Raw genomic sequence first — 20,882 nt, 5'->3', positions numbered from 1 at the left:
CTATATATCTTTTGTATATTGTGGTGCCCAAAACTGCACACAGTATTCAAGGTGAGGCTGCCCCAGTGCAGAGCAGAGCAGGACAATCCCCTCCCTCGATCGGCTAGCGATGCTTTGCCTGATGTCCCCCAGGACACGGTTGGCTCCCCTGGCTGCCAGGGCACTGCTGACTCATATTCAATTTGCCATCAACCAGGCGCCCCAGGTCCCTTTCTGTGGCACTGCTTTCCAGCATCTCATTCCCCAGTCTGTACGAACATCCAGGGTTGCCCTGTCCCAGGTGCAGAAACCAGCACTTTCTCTTACTGAACATCACATGGTTGGTGATTGCCCAGTCCTCTAATTTGTTGAGGTCTCTCTGCAGGGCCTTCCTGCCTTCATGGCAGGCAACAGCTCCTCTGAGTTTTCTGTCTTCTATAAACTTGCTTAGTATCCCTTCCAGTCCTGTGTCCAAGTCATTTATGATGATGTTGAAGAGCACAGGGCCCAAGATGGAGCCCTGTGGAACCCCACTAGTGACAGGTCACCAGGCTGATGTCTCCCCATTACCCTCTGTGCTCAACCCATGAGCCAATTGCTCACCCACCACATGAGGTGTTTATCCAGCTATGTGCTGGATGTTATCTTAGTTGAATTAGCCTACAGGACAGCTGCTTTTCCAAAGGAGAGCACAGCACAATAACAGGGACAAAAAAAGCTGCTCAACTGTATTTATTATTGCATTTTTCAGTCTAAACAGCAGAAATAACAGAGGTCCATGAGCTGTCTCCATGACTGAGAAGAACATAAACCTGCACAGACAGGAGGAGATCAGGGCATACTGATGGTTTAGCAGGCCTATTTCATTGGGATGCATCTTAAGCAGTCCTTAAGAAATTCCAGAATCACTAAGGATATACAAAATTAATAGAAAAATGAATATTTAAAAACATTAGAAAAAACATGTCTTAGCATTCAGGGCTTGTCATAACCTAACATCATGATGTAAAATGGTATGATCAAGCTAGCAAGGGACTAGACTCAAAATTATCCTCTAAACCTTCCTGTGTAGCCTAAGTAGTTTCACTGAAGAGTGATTTAAATCCCCTGCCTAACTTTATTAATTATCAGGAAGGCAATTTATTCAGATTGACTCCTCATAATGTAAATGCATATATAACACATGAATCTATTATATTTTAATTGAATGAGTTCAGATAACATTGAAAAAAATTGTAATGTCTTTGAGCTAGCAGTTTGACAGACTGAACAAACTGGAATACTTTTTCTAGATTAGTTCTATGTTATCTCCACTCTTCACATTGCTTCAAGGTCAAGATCACAAAGCTGAAGCTCTTAAAAGTTTTGATTTAGTTAGTACATCCAAACTCATTATGCTAAACCAAAGTCTGCTTTGCAAGTTAAAAAGTTTCAAATTAGGAAACATTGTGCTTGAGAAGTCTGAAATGGATGGCATCATAGCTGAAAATCAGGGCTGTGTTTTTAATGTGTATGCTTTTGTTTCCCAGAAAAAAAAGAATAAAGAAAAATTACATTTTAAATGGCTTATTCATTTAGAGATAATAGCTTGTAATAACTCCAGCTGCTCTTTTAAGTGCATATTACATGTCAAGATGCACTGTCATGGATTTTGCTAAGACACAAGAAATCTAGTGAGCAATGAGGTATTGCAAGCCAGAAGTCCGTATTCTCAGTTTTGCAGTAGTTTCACCCTAAGAACAAGTGGTTGTAAAACGCAAGTTGTAGATCTCTCTCCATTTTTGGAATGGAAGAACTGAAAGTACAAGCCATCTAGATTTTCTGACAGCCACATGCCACTGATCAAGAGATGTTTCATTCCTACCAGGAATCAAGCCATCATTCCACATCAGGAAAAAGGATGGAAGAAGGTATTTTGCTTACAGATACCCTTCCTTTTTTTTCCAGCTGCCTATTCATGAAGTCGTCCTTCTGCAAGTAATCTCCTAGGCCTCAGAACTGCTTTCCAGGAAACTGCTGCTGCTGACTTGAATAACTTAAGAAAGAAGAAATAAAAAAATTTAGCAAAGTGAGGATGTACAAATCTCCTCATTACTTTCAGTAAAGCTCAGCTTTCAAATAAAGTAGTGTTACCCAGTTCCTTCAAGTTAGACTAGAAGGTAATCTAGACAAGAAAAGCAAAATTATCTTGGGGTTGAGGGCACACACAGGGTACAAGGATGATTCAACTACTTTAAGTATTTTCATGCAACTTAGCTAAGCAGAGGCTCACAGGAAAAATCCCACTAATTTACAGCTACATGCCCTTTGGGTCAACTGGCAGTAAGTTGGGCCCCTACTTGGTTACCCCTAAGAGGCAAGTCGTAGACAAGTAAAACCTGGATATGAAAAAGAAAAAATCTTGAAGGATTACTTGCCTGTTTAAGCTTAGTCTAAGCAATAAGCATGTCCCCCTTCTGGGCCCAGCCAAAATTATCAAAAGGGATGTAGTTAGGAAGTTTGCTAATCTGATAAGCACCTGAATTTTGACTGGGTTGCTTGTAAACAGAGCTAACATATTTTGCTCTACTCAGGAAGATGGGACATTGTAGCTGTTCACATTTGTAAAGTTGCTGCAGACATAACTCCACCCCAGACAGACTACGATGACCGTATGCAAAGGCCATAAGGAAGAAACTGCAAAACCAGCAGGAAGATTTTTTTGGTGCTTATCAGTGGGTAGGAGTTACTTAGCACAGCAAAGATACATAGCAGCTACCCAGGCTAACCAGAACCATCTGAAACTGCTGCAGTCTTGCCCTCCTCCTGGTGGTACCATCCCTCTAGCTACAGACTGGTCTGGCAGTTATGTCAGTTCACTTAGAAGTCTTTTAATGAGTACCTATTGAGGGATATTAATTATACAAGCTTTCATGCTATGTATTAACTGGACCTGGCCAAGCCTTTCAGCAAGCCTTTACCTGTAGCAGGTAAAGCAATGCTGTGAAGTTCCGTGTGGGAAATGCCAAGTGGCCTTTGCACTGCCAGCAGATGGTGCCACGAGGATCTGTGCTTCACTGATGCATTTCGGTTTTCATGAGCAGTTCCCACTTTCTCAGGTCAGGCACTTCTGTGTTGTACAACAGTGCTGTTATTCAAACAACTTGGGCTAAGCAAACTCTTCATACCATGCACAAGCATTTAAGGATGCAGCAAACCAGATCTCTGCAACTAGAAGTCTTCAAGGAGTCAGGTCTGAAGCTGGCAGGCTACAGAAATAAGCTGGCACCATTAGTTCTTCCTGCCTGTATTGTTCCATCAGGCCAAGTACTACTGCTTTTGTGGTCACCTTCAGCAGGGACAAGAGAGGTTACAGCTAAAACAAGTTCTGTTGTAGCAAGGTAACCAATACTGCTGATTTCCAACTTTAAAATTATACATCTAAAGAAATCTGAAGTCCCATTAAATCTCAAAGTACTCAGTACTTTAGCAGCTTACTCCTGTGTGCTTAAATAGAACCCTGCATTTTGCTTAGGCCAAAGTCCCATTTTAATCTCCTTTTCACAGTGTTCTGGTACTCACCCTATGACAAAATATCTCTGCTTTACTTTCAACACTATCTGTTTCTCAGCCTTTTCTACAGACTCCTTAACACCCTTCTATTTTGGGCCTCCTTCACAACCCTGCCATGCTGTACTTAGGAAGAGTAAGATCCGATGCAATGTCTTCAGTGGAGAGGTTGAGTCAATTAACTGATTCTCAAAAAATTTGTTACAAATGCAACAGGACTACTAGATACACTTTCTGAACATAATACAGAACATAATGCATAAACACTAACAGCTTTCCTCCTGCCCAAACAGCTTTTTCTTTACATCATGAGAAACAAGTATTACCTCACTCCAGGATCCAGATTTTCTGAAGTTTTGATGTTTTTCAGGTTGGTGAATAGAAAACAAGCAACATAAAACCATCAAGTGAGGGAATCATCTTTTTATGTAACCATTGCCCCATTTAGAGAAGTCTAAGGTGTCAATTCAGGAACCAAGGAAGATACATTGACTGCTAGGACTAGTTACCCTGATCTCAGCATACAGATGACCTTCAAATATACTGGTATGCCAGTCTTGTCCTATGTGCATCCTGCATGTTTTAGCAGAGTAGTTCCACTGTCACCAACAGGTGAGAACCCAGCAGCCAACTCTCAGTGTTGTGCAGGTGCCTGGTGCTCACAAGTACTGATGGAGGTGTATGACACGAGTCTGACTGTACCCCAGCTGCATGTGCAGAGTTTAATGGTACCAGATTATCTCCAGCCATTAACTCCAGTGACAAACCAAAAAGAACAAAATAAGACAGAGACACTTTAGAAGCTTCAACAAGACCAGAAGACTCCCTATCCCAACACTATTAAGTCTCCAGATCAAGCAACAGTGAAAACCAGGCAGAGAAGACTCTCTTGCCTTCTGCCCCTCAAGGGAAGAAAGCATCACATGCTGTTCACCTATGTCAGGATACAGAATGCACCATGCTCTCAGAGCAAAGCATCATCTTTTGAAATACTTACCTAGTTTAGGTTGCTAGTGCTGGTCAGGTAATTCAGAAACAGTGATCCCAATCTAGTTCAGATTAACACACATTTAAGAGGGTTTGGTCTTTTGACATAATAACGTGTGTTGGAGTTTAATGTATCCAGAAGACAGCTTGAAGTTGTACCTTAGTCAAGTAGTTGCAACAAGTAGGCATAAGCAGGTAGAGATCACAAATCCCACCCACTCCCTTGCAGGATCATCAGCTGTGCTGCAGTGTGATGATCTGTCTTAGAGAATCAAAATTAAACATTTTGAGCTTGCTTTCTCTCAGGAGAACAGGATTTTGCAACATCTGCTTCAAGTCAACAAGCTGTAAATAGAGCCAGAGCCTAGGAATAAACACTTGGATTCCCAGGATATTTCCAGGTCTGTGCAGCCATGTTGCTCATCTGCCTCTTTAGTCACAGAAGTGTCCCTCCCAAATTCTGTAAGCTGCTTTCCCCTCCCAAGTCATTATTTAACCTTTAGAGACCAAGAGCCAAACTATAGCATGATTATTTATTATCCTTTTTTGGTAGTACAAAGGCAGCTTTACAAAAACGGCCAGCAGTTGTTACCACAGTGAAATTTGTTATACCCTGATTCACTGTCAATTGAAAGCTGCAGACAGGCAGAGACAAACTGCAAGAGACAAAGTGCTCTTCCAAATCACTCAGTTAGCAAAGACAGGTGTCTCACTACGGTGTGAACATATTCCAGTGTAGCCCCATTATCTGTCACTGACTACTTACTTCAAAGACATACCCAGGAATAAGAACCTTAAATTTAGCTGGCAGTTCTACAACTGCTATGGCTGCTTAAACTGTTGAGAACAAACCATTCCTCTTGCTTTACAGGAAAAGTAGATGAATATAGCAAACTGAAGTGATACAGAGGAGACCCAGATGCAGCTCAGGACTGCTGACCAGACAAGGAATAGTCTTGTAATTTAAAGAAGTATTTTTGGTATACATGTTCGTCAAATGGAACTGCATGCTTCCCTCTCCTCCACCAAAGCAGTGGTGGTGGAGTGTTTGTGGAAAAGGGAAGCCATGTAAGTTTGGTGATTGATGACATTTTGTAAGAAAATTCACACTTCTGATCCATAAACCATAAGGTAACGTGTCTAATTTAGTCCTTCAGCTGGGAAACCTCATAGAGATATGCACCAAGCATCTTCACCCCCTGGATGTAGTTGTACCTGAAAAGAAGACAGCTTCCATTAGCATTGTCTTAGTTGAGCTGTATTTCTAGCAGATGTGGTTTTTGCAAAGCCCACACATCAGTCCTATGCACATGATAAACTCTGCAGGCAACAGGCACTACTCCCAAGCTTCCTTCATCTCCCCTGGTAAGACAAACACCACTCTGAGTAGTGGGTAGCCAAGCTTAGAGACCAAAGTATATAACCTGCTTCTGTTTTCAAGTGTATAAAGCCAGAAACAGTAAAGAGATCGAGATCCCACTACAGATTAGTTACCCAATCAGTCATTCTCTGCTAGGGAGAAATGGCACTTTGCCTTCCAGAGCATTAAAGAAAAGCAAGAGTTCAATTCGTAGTGTTTTCCATAATACATGCCCACAGTAAACTCACCTTGGCACAGGGATAAATACTCTTACCTATTTAACTTCTCATTTTGAGAGTGGGCACCATCATCTGCAGCTCCAACAGGAAGCAGCATGACATTCTTGCCTGTTGCTTCTTGAAAAGTAAGGGTAACAGGAATGCTTCCTCCCTCCCTTGTCAGGTCTGGTTCAACTCCAAAAACTAGAAAAGTGATATTCTAGTCAGTTTGGAGTTATATTTGTTTTTCTAACAAATCCTTACTTAAGCCATCAAGTACCAGCACTAGGTACTGGCCAAATCAGCCAGACTGCACAGGCCACAGAACCGTGGAGCTTCCCCCAGCAGATGTAGCACTGGAGTATTGTTACTTTCAGAGTTCAGTTCAAACAGTTACACACCAGTACTTCATCTGAAAGCCTGTCTATACTCCAACACAAGTTAGATTTGCTCTAGCTGCCCTACCAAAACCAATTAAGATGGGCACTAGAATGACTAAGCTTTAAGGAATTTGGCTAAGCAGGTGATCTGAACTAACAACCTCATATGCAAAAGCAACAACACACCAACAGACTTGTTCCAGAACAGTAATGAATGAATTGGATATCAAGTTTCTTTCCTTCCTCTACCTCAAACTTCAGCTTAAGGATTGCACACGACACACTTCATTATTTAGTGAGCCAAAGTTATTAGATCAGCGCAGAACACTAAATATTCAAACATGACCTCTGCAGTGTTTCTTGAGGTGGTGGAACAAGAGCTTTTTAATCTTACCAACACCAAGTGAAAAACCCACTGACCTGTCTTCATGGCCCTCCTACCAGCCATGTAGTGGGGATGGTTGAAGTCTGACACCCAGGGTTTTCCACCATGGCCTAAGTACACCTTGAATTTGTTGGGACTCTGCAGCTCCGCAAACTTTTTGTTCAAGTAGTCTTCAACCTATAAGAAAGATTGAACAATCTTATCTACTGTTAGCATTTGTAGGAACACTAGTAAAGTCCATATTCTAAAAGCATCTTAGGGACTTGCAGGTCACTACAACAGTCCAGCAATACTTTTCCTATTACTCTTATTTCATTATTCCTATGATTCTCCATTCTGAAGTCAGAATATATCCTTCAGGCAAATTAACAGTATAGTGTAGAACACTTAGCCAATATGTCAAATACTTATGCTTTTGAATACGCATTTCTGGCAATCCAAGTGCCCTACAATTACATTAGCATTTACTCCTAAGCCCTTTCTTTGAGTTTAGAGCAATTGGGTAGTCAGACGACAACAGTCCAGTGTGGCACCACAAAATGAATCCCTGAATTATCTTGCGTCAAGGTGCAGAACAGGGAAGACAGTAACAAAGTGAACAGAACTGCTTTAGAAAACAGAAAAATTCTTCCCCCAGGCATGGGGAACAGGAGAAGTTTAGAGACAGTTGTTTTGATACCAGCAATCCATGTCAACATACATGCTTTGTGACTTCTTCAGGAGTCATGTTTGGCACAAGCCTGATTGAGAACTTCCCAATCACTTTCCTAGGAACCACAGTCTTGGCTCCAGAGGCTGAGAAGGCTCCTTCAATTCCGTGGAGAGACAATGAAGGGTATCTCCACCTATGCATAAGGATATCTCTCTGCAGAAGCAAAGAGAAAGATGCAAGGTTATGTGAAGTTTGACAGCATTCCCTGAAATATTGATTTCTTCAATCTAATAATGAATTTGCAAGAAACAGTGCTTTCTCACATGGAGAAATGCAGCTCATTGAAGACCACTCAAAAGCTGTTACTCCCAGTAAGCACACATTTTGAGATACCAGCTGGATTCTCAGTACCTTAATAGATTCAACAGCTCTAGTTCACCTTTCTCGTAGTTCTATGGAACTTACAGGACATGATCAATTTGCTTCTGACCAGGACATTTATAAGGTGCTCAAGCAGTGTGTAGGTGAAGGCAGGTGCCTTCATCAGCAAGACACACGTGCTGAAGTTCATGTATTTTCTAAAAGCCTCACCACTGCTCAAACTGAGGCATACAGTGTGCTTTTCTTTTTATCATCAGTTGTATTTAAATGCCTGATCTCCAAGTTGATTCAATTGACCATTATTGCCCCCCAGGTACACTTCCTGCATTTCCTCCTTGTTGCCTTGGACACAGTTGTTGAGTACATTGGACCCTGAATTCAACACAGCTGTTGAGTTGTCCTGTACAGACACAGCTACAGTGTCTCAAGCCTAAACCTCACTGCAGAAATTCAGGGGACTCAGAAATTTGGTGGCCTTTATGTGAACAGTTTGGTTTGTTCCAGGTACAACCTGCCCCTATTCTTCTCTCAAAGCAAATGTAACTGTCACAGTTCAAATCTCTCAAGCACATTGTTTCTCACCTGGAAGTTACACGTTTCTCACCTCCCTCCCATACCTCTCCTTGGCCTTAAAACCCTTCTTGAATGCAGCTTAGAACTCCCTTAGCTAGGATTTCAGTTTAGCCAAGACTGAACAGCCTCAGTTCAGTATCACGAAGAGCATCTTGCCAGCTCCTCCTTATATACAAGCTATAATTCATCCATTACTTTACAGGACAAGGCTAAACAAGGAAGCCTGTGTGCTCCCAGTTGATATAAACCTGAGCATGTAAAGACAAGGTTGAGGATATAAATTGTTACTTATACCTATTTGAGTTGAGTTTGAAGTCTCCTCCTGACAGTACTAGGACAGAATACAGACCTGCACATGTAAACTTGCCTTTTACAACATCTGTGTCTGCTTTTTATGACAGGAAATGTATTTACATCTAGAGTTTTAAAATTAGTATGTAATACCTGCACCTTGCAAGATTCAATGCTGTTTAAAGCATTCATTTGGAGAGCTCCCAGGACAAAGATTTAACTTCAGACATGAGTTTACTGACCTTGAGCCTGTTCAAAGATTTGGGTAGCTGCCGAGTTCATGACTATGAAACAGTCCTTGCTTGCCAGTCTAGAAGGATGTTCAGTATATCAGCCTTAAATTCACCACAACTAGATTTGAAGCTGTTTTTTCACCTAATGAGCAATCATCTCTAAGCAACTTTATTTCTGATAACACATTGAACTTCCTACAGATGTAGGAAATCAGATGTTTTGTGTAAATGTGCTATCCGACCTCTGAAAAATTGCTAACATTCTTATCTAGCATTAAGAGAACAGTACTAGATAAAGAAATTTTTGTACAAGTTTGAAATGCTACTTATACAAAGACTAAGGAGCAAATTTAAAGTTGCCTAGGCTGCTTGCCTTAAACATGGGATAACCTAGACTAAATTTTCAAGGACCTAACACTGGCCATTCCTCAGCAAAGTGTTAAGCATGCAGTCAACCATACAGTAGGTAAAACTATTTTCAAGGCATTCTCACCATTTAAAAGACATCAGATGAACCTCTGCCTACCAAATTACTTGGTAGCTACAAATATATCTACAGAAGATCAAGTTAACATAGACAGCTTGATCTAAGCAGGGTAGGAAGGAAGGAGTGCAGCATACCTTTGTATCATGCAAGAGTCTTGTTGCTCCTACATCTTTTGCATATTCTGTCAGGTCAAAATCAATCTTCTCATATAACGCCAGCTCCTCATCAGTGACAGGCGCCACTGCTTCATTAACACCTGGGATGAGGATTTTCCCTTTCTTGTCTACAAGACAACCTGTAAACAAGCAACACCTAGCGTCAGTATTTAAACTAGAATATACAAGGTGTCATTGCTGGGAACACTTTCCTTGGGAAACACAGGTCTTGGCCTTCTGAAAGCTTCATAAATGTAATGAAATTCAGACTTCTATCTCCCAGAGCATGCACCAATGAGCATGGAAGGCACTTACAGAATTTGCAGCTATACAAAATGTGCACTTGCATGCTACTTGTATTAATTCTACTGTTACATTCAACTGTATTTACTTCCACTGTTACCTTTGGTTGGCTGAAGACAGGAGTCCAAAAGAGTTCAATATCACATCCACAGCACAGTTTGAGAAGGCAGTTGATTTAATTAGCATGTAAATTTGCAGCAAGATTTTAGAGGAAGCTAGAATAGATAGACAACCCTTTGGCAAGACCTTCACCAAGTTTCTCTATCTCAGGCATTAGCCTTGCATACCTGGCAAGCTCCATTTCATTGGCCATTGCTTTGCAAGTGTAAGCAGCCCTTACCAACCTCCCCACTGCAAACTCACTCATGTTTTAATGGTTCTTATTCTCATTTTAAATGCATTTAGTGAAACCTGCTTTTTCTTACCCATTAGAGCAATGAGATCTGTCATGGCCTCATGTACTGAACCACCGTAAACACCAGAGTGAAGGTCTTTGTCACAACATTCCACCTGATTGAAGTGAATTAAGGTTCAGGTCAATTTTAGCATGAAGATACTGTCAAATACACCAAAGACATTTACCCTAGCTTTTTCCTGCATATATTTTGAGAATGCATCCAGTTTTGAAACTAGACCACTCAGTTGTAGTACATTAAAACAGATCTGCTTTGTATTGCTCCGGAATACATGCCTTTAGTATTGACTGTCCCAACCTTGGGGACTTGAGTGGTGATATCTCTTTCTGCACTCAAGGATCACTCTGAAACAACCCTCCAGAGAAGGCTGCTGGCTTCTCCTCCTTCGTACTTCTGAAAGCTATCCCTACCACACAAGCATCAGATAGGGTAATGAAATAAAATTATTTGGACAATTAGGAGAAACCATTCTACTTAAGTAGTCAGTCTCACCTTCTCTGAAGAAAAGCTATTGGCATGAAAAAGTTTGAGCTACCACTCTTCTCTGGCAGAAAATTCAGTTTAACAATACTGGTTTTGTAGTGTATCTCAGCACTTACCTCTATGAAGTAGTAGCAGATGCCCCTCAAGCCATAAGTGATACAAGGCTTCTTCTTGCCTAGCCAGTAGTTGTCAGAAATGCACACATAATCCACATCTTTGAAGAAAGTATCTCGTTGAGCAAAAATGAGTTCATCAAGGCCTTCAGATCCTGATTCTTCCATACCCTCTAGGCAGAACTTAATATTTACTGGAAAGTCCTTTGAAATGAAAAACAAGAACAGACTAAGTATGAAAATGCTGTACTACTTCAGCAATCAGTAATTTTCATTTGTCATGCTCAAAGCAAAAAAAATAGACATGGGGAAACTAGTTCCATGACAGCGGAATTTGTTAATTATACGCGAACTATAATAAAGTTTGGACTGCACTTACATTGAGGACACTTATACCACCCTTCATTTGATGCAATTCAAACTCTTCAAAAAGTTTTAACTGAGCTCTAGAACAACTTGTTCCCAAGCCCCTTAACTGTGGGAACACAGCAGAAATCTGTTGCCAAAGGTAAGCCCCCAGGCTAGGAAAACTAATATTAACCACAGAAATTGCATGCCACTGTAGGAGCATCAGAACTACCCTGTCTATTCAGGCTACCATATTCTACATACCTAGACAGGAATAGAGAACTAGTCATTCTTCTCACAAGTAACAGGAACTTGTCTGGCAAGATAAAGCAGACATCTTGAGCTATTTCCAATTGCACATTTTCTTGAACAGAAACAGCAAAGCTCATAGGTCAGTGTTACTAAGTTAACCTCTTAGAGCTCAGTGGCAGTGAGACATTAAGTTTTGATAAAGGTCAAGGTAATTTGACATTCTTACATGATAGCGATTCATCATGCTCCACATGCTTGCATACGTATTTTCCTTCTAAAATATTTCATTAAAGGAAAATTGTTTAAAGTGCAAACCAAGCAACTAACAGACCAACTTGTCAGCAAGTCAACTCCACCCTACTAGTACATAAGTGAATTTACAGGACTACTGCATCATTCCTCTGATCAGCTGAATAAGCAGACTTCCCTCACAAGCATTTGTGGCTCGGATAACATTTATTGCTAGAATCAGTTGTACATAGAAAAGTAGAATATGTTTTGGGCACAGACCTGTTTAGTTTGTTGATAAGCCTCCAAGGCATTCAGCCAGGCAAGCACTGGACCTTTGTCATCTGTTGATCCTCTCCCATACAACTTTCCTGTAGAAACAAGATACAAATTAACGAGGGTGGAAAAAAATTAGCATGAAGCTTCACCTCTTGCCTACAGGAGGAAACATCTTTTTGGATAGTCTTTTTAGCCCTGCTTATATAAAAACTTTCATTTCTGATTCCTCTCAAGAAGCAATTTTGCATCCTGCTTCATACACTCTTACAAGTGGGACTGCTATAGTTCTCCCACTTTCAGAGTTATCTCACCTTTCCTCCCCAGCTTTTCCCTGGACAGGAATTGAATGTAAGTCTGGAAAAGATGTAACTGCCTTATCATTCACAATAATATAATTTTCTACAAATATAGTAGTAAGTGTACAGAAACAAGCTCCCTCCTTTTAACAGAAACCTAACCAGTATTAGCTACAATTCAATAACTCTGTTTGAAGAGTAAGAATCCAGTAGCTAGTGACAAATCAGTTCACCAGATTCTCCAGACAAAACTGGATCTCCTTAGAAAGGGCTTTAGTCAAAGGCAAGTTTTACAGGCTACAGGGAATTTCCAGAAAACATAGCATGTGGGATCACAGAGGCAGATATCATTACTACTCAGAGCTGCAGCTACAACCCCTAATCATCAGGTGTAACCACAGTGACAGAACAAGACAGACAGCTTGCAAGGTAAAGAGCCATTGGTGAAAATGCCTCTTGCACTCCTAGGCTGCACAGAGACAAGCCACAGCCCAAGGCAAATCTAGGTCTTGCTATCAGATGAGAGAATCCAACTTAGTAACTTGGATTCTGCTGCCTATGACCAAGGGCCCAAGTAGAAATACTAGTTACCACAGATACTCCTTTTTCTGGCAATCATTACACTTACGCAAGACAAGTAGTTAATGTCCTTCTATTCATGTGACCTTTGACACTAACACTGAGAAAATGGAACAAGGAAGAGGCTGTTGGTAGCACCAGCTTTAAACAGAAAAGTTTTAGTCGTCTTGGCTACTGGCAATGCTGTTTCAACAGGAGTTACTGCACCATTTCTTCATTCCCATTTAGAGGAGAGAGACACTCGTCTGGGCATCAGCTCTGCAAAACACAGCTTCTGCAGTACTCATGGTAGCACAGTTTGCAAACACAAGGCAATCCAGGGAGACTGCTGTGACACTCCTGTCTCCAGGCATAAAGAAGCTGTGTTGAGTATTTTTTCCCAGCTAATGGTTCAAAATCCCTGTAGTCTTGACATGACCTTACAGGCTGCAAGTTGTGAACAGCACAAGAATCTAGTTCTAAAAAGCTTTCTGGCAACAAACTGTTACCATGGAAAGCAGCAGTTAAGACTATGCTGTAGCTACAAGGAAGATAACATGCAAGTACCTCCTAGACTATCAGAAAAGGAAACAAGCCCTGAGATCAGCTGAGATTTTGCAGTTCTACTTTTTTTACCATTCTCCCTTCTGCATATTTTTATCTCAACAGTATTAAATAAACACTCATACCTGTTCTTACTCTCCTCCCTTTCAATCAATAGCACAACTTTGGAACAACTGAGGAATACCACAGAAGTACTCACAGTGAAATCCACTGCTCTTACCATCTCTTTCAACCAGTGTGAAGGGCTCACTATCCCAGCCATCCTCTAGTGCTGCTGGCTGAACATCCAGGTGACCATATACACACACAGTCTTTTTGCGTGGATCTGTGCCAAGTGTTCCCAGAACAATTGGTGGTAGAGGGATCTCTGATCCATCAGGCAGCTAGAAATAGGAGGGAAGAAGTTTTATTCAAATGTGGAATGTCAGAAGAACATGTTTTTATCAGACAAATGAATTATTTTAATACTGTGGAGGTTATAACACTAAGGGGACAGGTAGCTAAAAAAAAAAAACTAAGCTACTTAAACTGATTGCCAGAAGCAGAGTGCCAGATAAGGTATCATGCCAGTTAGCTTTCCAACAAGTCCCAGTAACAATCAGAATGTTCCAAGCTACTCAGAACTGTTAGCTTTAAACTACCAATCCTACATCAGACTTTAGCAGAGCAAGCTGACTGCACACCAAACTGCCATGTCTAATGCTGACCTCAGCATAAGCAATAAACTCCATTCAATACTGCATTCTGTGTTGCTTATCACTGCACTTTCATCCTGTCTATAGACAAAAATTTCCTGACAGTGGTATCTCTGAGTGTAATGTGCCTACACCCAAATAAGATCAGCATAACAGCTGTATTTCTCTATACAAGCCTATGTTGTTAAGCTAAGGGCAGAGTAGTGCTGATGAACTCGGTTCAAGAGTTCAAGAGTTGAACTTGGCTTAGTTCTTTGGAATACCCCATAAGCAATTATCACATGCTATTCTCAGTCAGCATGTATTTCCCTTTTGGTGAACACATACTCCCACACACTGTTCAGCAGATCAAGATCAGCTTGCACTTTTTGCTCATATGGGCTCCAAACTCCAGTTTTTTTTATCAACAGGCTACATGGTCCTTGGCCAGCTGCAGCTCTACATGATTAAAGAACTACTGCAAGAATTTACAGTAATCAGTACACAGAACAAACTGCTGTGCAGCAGTAAACTTTGATCAGGTAAGTTCACCAGTTGCTTTACATTGTCCTTCATAGATATAGCAGGAATGTACCTAATACACTGACTAGTTCTGTCTATACTTAATATAAAACCAAACACTGGAGTTAACTTTTGCAGTTGGATTAAAGTTTTCTAAATAATAATGTTATGCATAAAACTCTAAAATAAGCTACCAAAAAGTTAGTGATGAAAGGAACAACTTTGTCTCTGAATTAATTGAAACATTTTTGAGGGGATTTTAGGCTGTTTGTAGCAGCAGAGCTAGAATTATCCTACAGATTCTCTCCCAAGAGGGCACACAAAGTCAGTTGTTTCCTTGCTGGAACCTGTAGTCCTACAAACAAGTGTAATCCAGTTGGCAAAGGCAAGAACTGCTCAGAAGGTCCCAATACATGCAGATTTCACTCAGCATTCTTTCCCACCAATTACAATGATAATCTTCTAAAACTAGCAAACATTCCAGTACAACAGGATTTTTAATGCCACTATCCAAATGCTCGTCTAATAATTTTGGTACGGGTCTTATTCTCTGGCATACAGTGACTAGGCACTTCAAAGGAGCAGTACATCAAATGGATGGTTCCTGAGGACAAGATTATTATTATCATTCTCATAAGCACATACATTTCTCAGGGAAAAAAAGCAGTCTGGATAGCTAAAAACAAGGAGGGAACTCATTCTTTCAATGATACTTTTGTATCTGGTAAGGGAACAATGCAATCTGGTGACAAACGTAATACTTTAAAAGAGCCCAAAGGTCTTTTGGAAGACTTATTGAAACCTCCGTCAGTATCTTTACACTCTTATGGGCCTAAGGATCAACACTAGCCTGTTATTAAAAATGACTAACACTTTTGTTTGCAGGTGTTCTGTTCATTCAGAAAAGTACTTAACACACATTTAATACAGTCCAAAATTTAATACAACATGTTTAACTAATCTGGATCCCAAAGTTGACTATAAAGAAAGGTTTTTAACAGAAAGCTCAGACTGTGTGGCAGGAAAGACTTACGCCACACCCCAGCAGGTTCTGACTTTTTAGGCCACTACCCACAAGACCCTTGTGTGGTGATCCTGAGCAGAAGATTACCAGACATAAAAAATCAGCAATCCACATAGTTAATCTGAGTACACCAAAGCCTGTGCTAGGCTATGCTGCACATAGAACATAGTTTTGCCTTCCTGCCTGTATTGTGCTGTGCATATCCCTGGACTGCAGGTTAAACTGAGCCACTTGACTGTAACCTGAAGGCAGTTCCCACTTGGCACTGGTGATTACACCGCCTGCATGTCCTTGACTTTATCTAAAAGTGCATCGAGAAGTTCTTATGTGAATATCCCTTTTGTCTGGCAGTGGAATCAGACAGCTTGAAAAAATAGAATGGTATCACATTCCCATGAATGGGATCTAAACAGCATGTTGCATGCTGGTTGGATGCCTGCTAGATGCTGCAGGGACATGAGTATCTCTACTGTACTCTTTCTTTATAGTGCTAACTCTAATAAACAACATTTTAAATTATACTTTATGGAGACTAAGTGCCTTTCTTACTGGGAACATAAGAAATCAGCACCTTCTTGTGCAAAACATCTTGTCTTCTAAGTGGACTTTTTCCACGAAGTTGACATGGAGATGCTCACGTACCTTTTGTTTCCCAATATCCACAAGTTGGGTTGTGCCTCCCAGTCGCTCAATATCCCTCGCAGCAACCTCCATCATGCGTTTGATTTCACCCCTCTTCTCCGGCCATGCTGACACGCTCTGGATTGCCACCCACTCAGCCAGGCGCTACAGAAACGTGGAAGAGCCACAGGTTTTACTACACATGACAGGCACTATACAAATACAACACCTTGTTATTCAACAAACACTGTTTTAAGTTAAGCTTTAATTGAGATAAATCCACTCTGTCCTCTGCTCAAAGAACTACTCTAACCACTAATATTACACTCAAAACCTCTCAAAAAACCTCACTCTCCTACAGCTGCCCCTGCAGTACAGCACAAACTCTACAGATAAATAAGGTAAGGTTAAGAGTATGAAAACTTGTGCATACTGTGCTTTTTTGGTTGCTGTCCTTTAAGTATCCAGAACCAGCTGATGTCTTTCAGGCCTCTCAGAAAGGACACTTGAGCTTTTTCTCCCTGTGTGAGATCAGCAAGAGCAACTGGCAGAAAGCAAGCTGAACACTTGGCATAGTTCTTGCCTGAGTTCACAGTGCTCTACCACTGATTCCTTCACAGGTAAACAGCACTGCAATACAAGTTGCAACTAAATAGCAGGTCAAGCAGAGAAGTACCTCTTTGGAGAGGGTAACATCTCCCTCTGTACCCCAACTTAAATGGTTTCATACAAGAAAGGTTTATTCCAGCCTCATTTAGAACTTTCATCTCCCATCTCAAAAGGAAAGAGACTGTAAACCTAGCTCTGTGTTCAGGAGCCAGTATCAAACTTCTCATACCTCTAAATAAGTCACTGTTTGCACTATAGAGTAATAGATAATTTCCTAATAAATCTAACATGGACATTTATGTTTTGGAACAGAACCTATGCCTAAACTTAAAGAACAGTTTTCTAGTTTGACTCAAATCAGTTTTACCTGCTGCTTGCTCTCCCCTCTCTCCAATCACTTCACATTACTCTCTCTTATTAGGTATATCATACAGGTGCAACAATAAGCTTGAAGATGACCATCTAACTTTTAATATCCCATAGCTGCCCATGCTGCAAGACAAAACTCAAAGAAAACTTACCTGAACATAGAGGTCCTGGTGTTCATCAATGTATTTAAAGATGGTTTCCAGAGTGGACATTTTCTGACTAGAAGTGTAGCTGAAGATCCTGTGACAGAAAAAGAATTCAGCCTTCACAGGTTTAAGAAGCAACAGTCAGTAATCAAGCAGCCACACAAGACTCACCTTTCAACTGCTAATGCTACACACCAAACTGTAATAATATAAAACTTGAGGCCCCTCCCTTCCTTGAAATCACCCAGTGACAAAAGCATATTTAAATTTCAACACCACTTTTTCTGCCTCTCCCCTCAAAATAACTTTTGAAGTTAAACTGAGCAAGCTTATATAGAGACTGTATATATAGTATAGTATAGCTGATATAGTATATCTGTCTGTAGAGATACTTCAATTAAATCATATACTTCATTTCACTGCAAGATTACAGGCAAAATGTTACTGAAGTGAAATACAACTTCAAAGAGTAGATTTCATTATGAGTTCAATTAATAGTGTGCCACAGGCTTGAATGTTAGGAGCTAGGTGCAAGAAAGCACCACACTTAATGTTCTACAAGGGCACTTAAAAGCAGGCAGCTTAAGAACTGTGCTTTCTTCTGCTTTAAAGTCCCAACCTGCCACTCAGACTTCCCAAGAGAGGTCAGAGTGAAGCCATGGGAACAGAAGCCAGCCTCAGCAGGCCATGAGCAAATGGTCACCGACTACTTCAATGCTACCACTTCCTTCTTTTGTTTTAGTTTCAGCTGAACTTCACATGAGAAAACTCAAGACCTTTCCCCTTCTCAGTTTTCTGTCTTCCTTCCCAGTCTGAAATCAATATTGAAAAGATATACTGTTCACTCAAGCAACAAAACCAACAAGCTGAAATTCAGATCTCAAGTTCAAAAAAGATACAGCATCTCCCCTAAGACAGGAAAATAATGAGCTTTACAAATCACGGAATGGGTAAGGTTGGAAGGGACCACTGGAGGTCATCTGGTCTAAGCTCCCTGCTCCAGCAGGGTCCTCTATAGCACATTACTCAGGATTGTGTCCAGGAGGCTTTTGAATATCTCCAGAGAAGGAGGCTTCCTGAAATATGCCTCTGAAATCCAAGCGCCTGGACTAGGAGAAAAAGTCCAGTTTTTCTTGTAATACACTGAACAAGCACTTTCAGCCGCACCAGCCACTGTGACTCAGGATGTTGTTGAGTCAGCTTTACGCCAGATCCTTTAAGCCTTTCTTCTACTTCTACACAGTAGTCACAAGACAAGTACGATAGTTGTTAAAGCATCTGACTGCTTGTCTTAGGATTTCTTGAACAGCTGACTACTCTGTATAGCTGAAACTAATACTTTTAAGCTGCAGGTTTCCCACACAATATACTGCAATACATGTATCACCCCAAATTTAAGACGCACACATTTTCTTTCAAGCAGGGTTGTACTTACACAGATACTGGTGTTTGACATACAAAAATCCTTTCCCTCACCGGAGAGAGTTTCTATTTAATTTAAAGCATCCATCAAGTTTAAATTTGGATAATGACTTTTAAACACCAATTAGAACAACCCCAAACCACCAGATAGGTCAAGCTTCCTCTTTAATAGTCAGGAAAGGTGAAAATTAAATACCTTCAGAAGGATTATATGGACATAGCTAAGTTAAAGGAATGCTTCTCACTGAGGCTTCCCTAATGAAACCACCATCCTCACATGCAGTTAGAGCTCAGGCAGAATTCAACTGGAGCTCTTCAGAGAAACCAGCACACGGGCATCAGTCCAGTGCATCTGACTCTCCCCTTCACTCAACCGGTTCCTGTAGCAACATCAGGACTCTCGCTTCACAGTAGAGATACAAAATACAGCAAATTACAGGGAGGCTGATATCCTGTCCAACACAAACAAGATCTGAACTATTTACTAAGCTGGACACTGCTTTAAATATCATCTTAAACATAGTTAAATAGTCTTAAAAATCAGAGGGGCATTGAAGCACTCAAGTCACACTGCAGAGCTGCAAAAAAGCCTGCTCCAGAAAGCTCTGAACTTGGAAAAGCAAATGCTGCTTAGTGCACAGCAAAAGGCTGGATGTTACTTCCTCTTCCCTCTGCAAAAGCAGGGCTAGAACTTCCTGTAAGTCCTTCGGACTGGAGTACTGAACCCTTCCTACCTATGCAGAAGAGACTCCGCTGTCTTACCTTTTCACAGGACTATACAACAGTGGCACTTTGAAATAAACTAACCCAAGAGATTATCAGTGCACGGAGACAACCTGGCCCTTCCTATCCACAGGCATCATTAGTGCCCCAGAGGAGAGCAGGGAACCAAGTTAGGAGCGGTCCGTAGCCATCGCCGAGCACTCACCGACCCCCAAAACCACTGCCAGGAGCGGCACACAGCCCCGTGCCCTGCTCTGCGGGAGGTTTGACTTAAAGGCTAAATTTGCTGTTTTACAGGATTTTGCAGCACAAGGGCTCGGGGCGGAAGGGAGGGAAGCGCGCCGTGGGCTCCCTAAGGACTGCGCGGGGGAGGCTCACGGGGAGGGACAGCGAGCGTGGGAAAGGTGACGGGGGGGGGGGCAGTGGCAGCACCCTCCGAAGGACAGCTTCCCTCCCGGGGCAGCCACAGCGCCGCCGCGCCCGGAGGCCGAACAGACGCTTCCTACCGCGGGACACAAGGCAAGGCAAGGCAAGGCCCGGCCAGCCGGGCACGCCACGCAGCCGGCATTCCCGGCGCCTCTCCGCCAGGCCGGGCCAGGCTCGGCCGCCGCGGCACACGGGGAAGGGGCCCGGCCGCTCCCGCCCCGCCACTCACTGTTCCCGCACCGTCCCGGCTTCCCCTGCGAGTGGCTCCACTCGCCGCCACCACTGCGCTTTAAATACCCCGCACGGCCCCGCCCCTCGCCGAGCGCTGCAGTGACCAATCCGCTGGCAAGGAGGTCCCCGGGGGCGGGGCTTGAGGCGGGGCGGGGCGGGCGGCCCCTGTGGGACGGTGGGCGGGGGGTGTCGGTGCTGTGCGGGAGCGTCGTTAGCGCCCGAGGTGTTAATGAATTTACCGCTCTGCAGCGAAACGGGATGGGCGCGGACGTGAGAGAGAGAAACACGAGAAATATTACGGGGGATGATAAGCGGGAATATCATACGTAGGCAAATATGGTATGGGAGAAATCTGGGGGGGGGGGGTCTTGAGCAGAGCCTGTCTGGACAACTGAATTATCCCAGCCGAGGATAGGAGTATACTTATGCTCTTCCTACATTTGTTGTTTAGGTAGGTTAATTAGATTTAAGTAGATTTAGATATAGTTTAGCTCGGCCCATAAAATAGAATTAGTTACAGAATAGAATAGAATTCTATTTTTTCTATTCTGTAGAATAGAATAGAATTCTAATTATAGAATTAGTTATAGAATATTCTGGGTTGAAAGGAACCCACAAGGATCATCTAGTCCAACTCCTGGCCCT

At 42.0% G+C, this 20,882-nt stretch overlaps 1 protein-coding gene across 4 annotated transcripts; it reads right to left on the bottom strand.

The window, feature by feature from the left end:
* Positions 1-4,236: 4,236 nt before the first annotated feature.
* Positions 4,237-20,315, bottom strand: CNDP2 (carnosine dipeptidase 2). Of its 4 annotated transcripts, XM_027650972.1 has the most exons (13): positions 20,236-20,253; positions 17,801-17,854; positions 17,442-17,532; positions 16,333-16,476; positions 13,691-13,853; positions 12,056-12,144; positions 10,949-11,149; positions 10,359-10,443; positions 9,610-9,770; positions 7,559-7,723; positions 6,894-7,035; positions 6,150-6,297; positions 4,237-5,730 (listed from the first exon to the last, which is right to left on the bottom strand). In XM_027650972.1, the coding sequence occupies exons 3-13, from the start codon at positions 17,499-17,501 to the stop codon at positions 5,661-5,663; spliced, it is 1,428 nt and encodes a 475-aa protein (XP_027506773.1). In that variant the 5' UTR covers positions 17,502-17,532; positions 17,801-17,854; positions 20,236-20,253; the 3' UTR covers positions 4,237-5,660. The 4 variants fall into 4 exon arrangements, with proteins under 4 accessions (XP_027506773.1, XP_027506770.1, XP_027506771.1 ...); XM_027650969.1 differs by lacking the exon at positions 17,801-17,854 and having other exon boundaries at positions 17,442-17,529; positions 20,236-20,315; XM_027650970.1 differs by lacking the exon at positions 17,801-17,854 and having other exon boundaries at positions 17,442-17,529; positions 20,224-20,299.
* Between the last annotated feature and the right edge of the window lie 567 nt (positions 20,316-20,882).

The sequence above is a fragment of the Corapipo altera genome, unplaced genomic scaffold (assembly GCF_003945725.1).
Source record: "Corapipo altera isolate COAL_440 unplaced genomic scaffold, ASM394572v1 24, whole genome shotgun sequence".
NCBI classification, from domain to species: Eukaryota; Metazoa; Chordata; class Aves; order Passeriformes; family Pipridae; genus Corapipo; species Corapipo altera.
The sequence above is the reverse complement of the archived record's forward strand: the minus strand, read 5'-3'. Positions and strand labels throughout refer to the sequence as shown.